Source organism: Equus asinus, chromosome 20 (assembly GCF_041296235.1).
Source record: "Equus asinus isolate D_3611 breed Donkey chromosome 20, EquAss-T2T_v2, whole genome shotgun sequence".
NCBI classification, from domain to species: Eukaryota; Metazoa; Chordata; class Mammalia; order Perissodactyla; family Equidae; genus Equus; species Equus asinus.
The window spans coordinates 19,473,611-19,481,677 of NC_091809.1; the positions used below are offsets into that span (position 1 = coordinate 19,473,611).

At 36.5% G+C, this 8,067-nt stretch overlaps 1 protein-coding gene across 1 annotated transcript; it reads left to right on the forward strand.

The window, feature by feature from the left end:
- The first annotated feature begins 2,392 nt into the window (after positions 1-2,392).
- On the forward strand, positions 2,393-3,331 carry LOC106825770 (olfactory receptor 7G2-like). The gene has a single exon (XM_014832741.3). The coding sequence runs from the start codon at positions 2,393-2,395 to the stop codon at positions 3,329-3,331; it is 939 nt and encodes a 312-aa protein (XP_014688227.3).
- The last annotated feature ends 4,736 nt before the right edge of the window (positions 3,332-8,067 follow it).

Sequence of the window (8,067 nt, forward strand, 5' to 3'; positions counted from 1 at the left end):
TACACTAGCCATATACTTATCAGTTAAGGAATAGAGCAATAAATCATGATGTAACAATATATTGGAATACTCTCTGCTAATTAACATTAATGAAACAGGACTAAATACATCAACTATTCAAAAATAAATTACATAAGAATGCCGATTGTAAATGACATGTACAGTATGGTTTATATAAAGCTTTCGAAATGAAAAACAATGCAATTTTTTCTGGATCAGTAATACCAATTATAGTAAAAGTTGCAGGGAAATAACACATATGAACTTCATGTAGTGGGTTCCCTGAGGAAGGAAAATAATCAAGATTGGGCAAATACATGATATGGGCACTTCACATGTACTTGTGTTATTTACTGCAATAAAAATACCTACAATGAGAAAAGTGAAATGTATGAATTTGATAAATTTGACTGTTGGGTACAAAGCTCTTCCTTGTTATCTCTATATCATTTTTTCACTTGAATAATTTGTAGTAAAAATAAATATATCTATGTAGGATCAGACAATTTTAAGATTTTCTCATACCATAGAGTTTTTGTCATGCAAAATTTTTTCTCTTGTAGGTTTTCATTATTTGTATTGATTCATATATTTGATTCTTTTTATTATTTGTTTCATCTTACTAGATATATATTTCATCATGTGTCCATTTCAAATGAATATTAATATCATCAATGTTTCTTTCATTCCTTTGCTACATGATAAATATTCCCATCTGGAGATTCAGCTCATAAACGCTTGCCTGAAATTTTCAGTTACTGTCTAGGGATGTTCACTATTTCTATTGTTTTTCCTTAACTTGTCCCACCCCTTTGCTTTCTTCTGAGGCATGAAACATACAAAGAGCTGTTGTTCATGGAAGAAAAATAACTACAATAGGAAATGTCAGTACAAGGGTCCCAAATGCTGAGTGCATGCTGGATTCTTTTTGTCCATTTAATTCTCATCACAGTAACATCCCCATAAGTTTTTATGACAGTTCTCACTATAGAAATGAGGACATCAGGCTTTTCCTACAGGTAAATAATTTATTCCTTCATAGAGCAAGTCTTGATCTGGAATAAATTCTGATTGAGTCTAAGAAATACACCAAATGCTAAAGACTACCATGGCAACTTATTTTTCTCCATTGAGAGGAAGGAGTACCACTTTACAGAGACAATCCTGTGGAGACACTTGATTATTTATAAGTAACATATATCTCTAATATCTTGCAAGTCCCTATCTTCCAAGGACCAAAAACTTAGACTGTTTTCATAGGAACCTATGCATTTCATTCTTTCTCTGATTTAGCTGTTTTTATTTTAATGATAGGCCACCTATCACCTTATGGGAAGAAATTCTCTTAGGATGAGACAGAGAATTTCATTGATGTATTTTTCCAATTGATCTTGGAATCCATTGCTAACACAGTTAACCAGAATTTCCACAGGAGAGTCTTCTGAACATCGGTTTTATAGGCAACATTTTCTAATCTTTACTCAGGTGTAGAGAGTATACTTGGATGAATTCCATGCACCTGCCACACAATATTCTTGAGTAGAGGTGGACACATCTTGTAGGGAAGTGAAAAGATTTAGGGCACTGTTCAGGAAGAATATATTACAGTTTTAAAGAGGAAGTATGCCATCTGAGTGATCATTTAGGAATACTAATTCTGTACTATCCAGAGGCATTAACAGAGATTGGTCAAGTGAGTCAATTCAGCAGTTAGATGATCTGATCTCAGACCTAGTGCTTGCTGTGAACTAACCATATACTTCATGTCCATGAAGTAGCCTCATCTTACCTAAGTTTCCCTAAGAACAAATGGAGTGATTCTATAATCTAACACATGTGTAGTTTAACAAGCCCTTCAGATGATTTGGAGGCATCCCAAAGTTTGGGGACCATACTCTACAAGACAGATTTGATAATTTCATTCACATCCTTCTGTTTGTGTGAGTGAATAAATATTTTAGAAGGAAATGCCATATCTTTTCTTTGTTTCAGTTTCAGCACTTGATGCAAAGTGGAAAAAAGAGTTAGCTATCAATAAAAACAAGGGCCAATAAAGAGAGTGGAAGAAATAGGAAGAGTGAGAAATCAAGATGGAGGGAGAAATTATCAGATGTGAAGATTTGAATATTCTCTTGGCTTCACAATATACATAGAGAAGTTTTCTTTTAGTTTAAGCACTTGTTTCAAACTTGAAAATGTGCAAAATTTGTCTGAAGAGCTTGTTAAAACAGATTGATGGTCCTCACTCCGGAGTTTATCAGCAGTAAGTCTGGAGCATTATCACCATTATTCATTCCTAAAAAGTTCTTTGTTGTTGCTTCTACTGCTTATCCGGGGACCATTCATTTTATTGTCTTTTCACCCCATCTTTTCCATCAGATTCATCAACAACATGGAACCCACAAATCACACAAATGCTCCAGAGTTCTTTTTACTGGGATTGACAGATGATCCAGAACTGCAGCCCCTGATCTTCTACCTGTTCCTTTCCATGTACTTGGTCACCATCCTGGGAAATCTGATAATCATCTTGGCTGTCATCACTGACTCCCACTTGCACACACCCATGTACTTCTTTCTCTCCAATCTGTCCTTTACTGACATCTGTATAAGCACAACCATAATCCCAAAGATACTGCTGAACACAAAAGAACAGAATAAGAGCATCGCTTATATAGCCTGCCTCACACAGACCTGCTTTGTTTTGGTTTTTGCTGGTTTTGAAAATTGTCTCCTTGCAGCAATGGCCTATGACCGCTACGTGGCCATTTGTCATCCCTTAAGGTACACGGTTATCATGAACCCCCACCTCTGTGGCTTGCTGATTCTACTCTCTCTGTTCCTCAGCATTTTGGATGCCCTGCTCCACAGTCTGATGGTGTTGCAGCTGTCCTTCTGCAAGGACCTGGAAATCCCTCACTTTTTCTGTGAACTTGCTCAGCTCCTCAAGCTCGCCTGTTCTGATACACTCATAAATAACATGCTGACATATTTTATGGCTAGCATATTTGGCGGTATTCCTCTCTCTGGGATCATTTTCTCTTATACCAAAATTGTCTCCTCTATTTTGAGAATGCCATCAGCAGGAGGAAAGCATAAAGCTTTTTCCACCTGTGGGTCTCACCTCTCAGTTGTTTCCTTATTCTATGGGACAGGTTTTGGAGTGTATATTAGTTCTTCAGTTACTGACTCTCACAGGAAGCTGGCAGTGGCTTCAGTGATGTACATTGTGGTTCCTCAAATGGTGAACCCCTTCATCTACAGCCTGAGGAACAGGGACGTAAAGAGAGCCTTGAAGAAACTCACCAGAAGGAAACTTTCTCTTCGATGATTTGCCATCTGCTTTGGACAGGGATTTCTAGAATAAGTCAAAGTGACAGAAATCCTGGGTGAGGAAGAATGCCACATTCTTTTATCTGCAAGTTATTTTCAAATGAGCAGATAACCTAATGCTGAGGCATTTCAACTTTGCCTTTAATCATGACTTTGCTTTTTCAATTCTCTAAACTCAATGTGTTTGCTCAATTTCCTTAGAAACAGAGATTAATGTGGGGCTCTAGTTTTAGTGATTTTTCAATGATTTCATTAGAAGGAAACTTGTAGAGGGTGGATAGAGCAGGGAACAGACTGAATGAAGACTGTGGATATATCTAGAGTTTAGCTTCCACTCGATCCCACGGTAGAGCCATGTCAATTGAGCCCCAGAGTTAGGCTTACAGTGTGGCAAGAGAGCAGACCTTTCATACCCCGATTTAGTAATTAGACAAGTCACTGGCAAACTGTATCCTTTTGAGGCAACATTATCATCCACCATACTCACTTTCATTATCCATAAAATTGGCATAATTAGATTATCTCAGTGGTTTGAGATGATTATGATGTAATTAACTTTATCCATGAGAAAGCCTTCAGATCTAAAAATAAAAATAAAATCCATGTTTAATATGACCAAATAATAAAGAGTTATCTTTTATTAAGGTACTTCAGGTATAGGGAATGTATAGGGAGAATACGGATTCATTCAGTTCTCCATGAAGAGCTGTTGTCATAGGACTGGTTTTTGTCAGGGTCACCAGGCAGTGGCAGCAAATTTAGGCATCATATTTGGAAATGATGCCCAGAGATAGAAATTGACCTTTTTCTCACTCGGTAAGATATTTATAGCTTTTTTCTCGGAGTCAACCAGATGACATCTCTGTAGTGAGTTGAATGTTGGCACTCAAAATGATATGTCCACACTCTAATCTTCCTACATTGCATTAACATATGATAAAATAATGACTGTACTGATTTGGAAAAGCATATTTACGGAAGAGGAGTTTATTCTATATTATCCGGGTGGGCCCTAAATTTAATCACATATACACTTTTAAGATACACAGAAGTCAAAAAGATAGGAGGAGGCAGTATAGCCACAGAGACAGAAATTGGATCAATTCAGCTGATGTTTGATCATTCTTGTCTTATAAGACTGTCTTCTTCTTAAGACTGTAATGCATCTCTCTATGATCCCAGTATACATCTATATAGAATTTATTGAATACATTTGCTTACCTTTAACCTTATTAAAGTTTGAAATTAATGAATAAATTATTCATCTTGTTATTCTCACCATTGTGCTTCTGAGTTTCAATTGTGTTATTTAGTTTATCAGTTATTTTATTTTTAATACTCTTTTTTAAATTATGTATGGTGACATAGAAATAGGAACATTTTGAAGTTCTAAAAAATATTTTAATTGTTTTTCCAGTTTATTGAAGCATAATTCACAGGTAAAACTAAATATTTAAGGTGTGAAATGTGATGACTTGATCTATGTATCTGTTGTGAAATGATTACCAGAATCAAATTAATTAAAGCATCTATCATCTCTTATGATTACCATTTATTTTGGCACACTTAAGATTTTGGTACACTTTAAGAATAATTAAGATATACTCTCCACAAATTTCAAATAGGCAGTAGAGAATAAAGTATAGTCATCATGCTGTCCATTAGATTCTCAGATCTTATTCATCTCAAAGCTGGAAGTTTGTACTCTTTGACCAACATCTCCCCATTTCCCTGACCCTCAGCACCTGGCAACCACCATCATACTCTGTTTCTATGAGTTTGACTTTTTTTTAAAAGATACCAAATATAAATGATATCATATAGTATTTGGTTCTCTGTTGAGTTTATTTCACGTGGCATAATGTCCTCTAAGTTTATCGATGTCACAAATGGCAGAATTTGCCTTTTTATGGCTGAATACTATTCCATTGTATGTGTATATATGTATATATATACATCTTCTTTATTCCTTCATCAGTTGATGGACTCAAGTTATTTCAATGTTTTGACTATTGTAAATAATGCTTCACTAAACATGGGAGTACACATATCTCTTGGAGATAGTTATTTCATCTCCTTCAAATATATCCTCAGAAGTGGGATTGATGGATCGTATGGTACTTCTATTTTATATATTTGAAAAACTTTACATTGTTTTCCAAAATGGCTGTACGAATTGACATTCCCACCAACAGTGTGCCAGGCTTCCCTTTTCTTCACATCCTCATCAACACTTGTTATCTCTTGTCTTTTTGATGAGAGTCATTCTAATCAGTGTGAGGTGATATCCCATTGTGGTTTTGATTTGAATTTCCCAATAGTCAATGATGTTGAGCATCTTTTCATGTACCTGTTGGCCATTTGTATATCTCCTTTGGAAAAATGACTATTCAGTTTCTCTGCCCATTTTTTAATGGGGTTGTTTATTTTTTTGTTATTGAGTTGCATGAGTTCTTTATATATTTTGGATATTAACTTCTTATCAGATATATGGCTGCAATTATTCCATTCTACAGATAGGTTTTTCATTTTGTTGATGGTTTCTTTTGCTGTGCAGAAACTTTTTAGTTTGATGTAGACCTACTTATTAATTTTTTCCATTGTTGCTTGTGCTTTTGGTGTCATAATTGTTGCTAAGATTCATGTCAAGGAGCTTTTTACTTACTTTCTTCTAGGAGTTTTGTGGCTTCAGGTCTTATGTTTAAATCGTTTATCTATTTTGACTTAATTTTTTGAATAGTGTGTGAAAGGGGTCCAATTTCATTCTTCTGTACATGATTTTGCCATTTTTCCAACACCGTTTATTGAAGAGACTATCCTTTTTGAAAATCCTCGGCTCCCTTGTCAATAAGTTGACTGTTTATGTGAGGACTTATTTCTGGTATCTTCATTCTGTTCCATTTGTCTATTGTCTGATTTTATGCCAGTATTCTGCAGTTTTGATTACTATAGCTTTGTAGTGTAGTTTGAAATCAGGAAGTGTAATGTCTCCATCAGAGGTGTCCAGAAGTCATTTCAGGATTTCAGAGAATCCAAATTAAATCACAGATATAGGCTGATTAGAGTCCAACCTTTGAGAAGAATTGAGAACATATGCCGTCAAGCCCCTTCCATGGAGAAAGTGGGAGCTTCATGTTTTTGTCTCCTCCTTCTACTCTGAATCCAGAGGAATAGCCATGGCAAGTGCTACCCATTTAAAACCTGGCTCTTTGTTTTCTGTAGTACTAGGGGACTCACAAATGCCAAGCCCTGCTGGCTCTCAGAGCTAGATTATTTGGGTGCCAGTCCCTCAGGTTTGCCACAAAAGCTGGGGCCCTAAGTTTGTATTCCAAACTCTTCACTCCTCAGGGATAATCTGAAAGCTGTGGATTCTCTCCTGGTTGTAAGGCACTGTACCAGGGATGGGGTTTATGGGGTGAGCATATCTTAGCTTTTCCTACCTATTTCAATGTGGGTATACTCTCAGGCTCCAGGTATGTAGGAGTCATTCAACCAGTTTCTTAACTTTTTTTTTTAAGAGAGTAGATCTTTTTTTTTTTTTTAAGATTTTAGTTTTTTCCTTTTTCTCCCCGAAGCCCCCCAGTACATAGTTGTATATTCTTCGTTGTGGGTCCTTCTAGTTGTGGCATGTGGGACGCTGCCTCAGCGTGGTTTGATGAGCAGTGCCATGTCCGTGCCCAGGATTCGAACCAACGAAACACTGGGCCGCCTGAGCGGAGCGCGCGAACTTAACCACTCAGCAACAGGGCCAGCCCCAGTTTCTTAACTTTATCAAAGGGAATTGATCTGTGTGTACCTGCATGGTCAGTGTGTTTCTGGGAGGAGGGAAGTCAGGAGCCCCCTATGCTGCTATATTGCTGACATCAGTGAGAATTCATTAATTAAGTTTAAACTTTTAACGAGTTCAACATTAGGTCAAATTTATTTAATGTACAGTATTGGGAGATAAAAAGGAGTGTTAAAAAGATCCAGGAGAATTCTATGAAAGTGACTATTTTGTAGGGCAAAATGATCAAATACTGGAAATCAAATACTGGCTGCATCAATCTAATATATCTCTCTGTGGTCACATTGCCTCATTCTTTTCTCTGTGTCTCCTCATCTGCTATCTATTTTAAGGATAAATGTGATTATATTTAGAGCCACCCAACTAATCCAGGATAAGTGTATCCTCTGCAAAGACATTTTCCCAAGAAAGTAACATTTATCCTTTTATCATATAAGTTAATAATCACAAATTAGAGGTTTTAAGATGTGGAGGTGGCCTCATATTGTACATACAATATGGCCTGATGTTGTCATGAGAGCTATCATTTAACACACTACAGATGTCCTCTTGGTTGACTCCATCAAAAGGGCTATTAGCATCTGACCCAGGGAAGGACAGTTTTCTTTTTTTGGCCATCATGTTCAAGTATGACCCCTATATTTTCTACCACCACCTTGTGAACCTGAGGGGATCCAGCTCTAGGTCTAGCTAGCAAATAGAGGAAAGAATGACCTCTACTCTCCTGTTCTGGTACATTCTCTACCTCTGAAGTCCTTGTAATGACAGATAACTCTCTTTATTGTTTGACTATAACAGAAAGGGTTTTTTTTCTTATTAAAACTGAAGGCTTCCCACCTATGAAGTTCAGATATCTCACAATCATCTCAAACCAGTGATATGATATAATTATGCCAGTTTTATAGACAATGAAACTGAGTACAGTGGATGCTAATATTGCCTCAAAG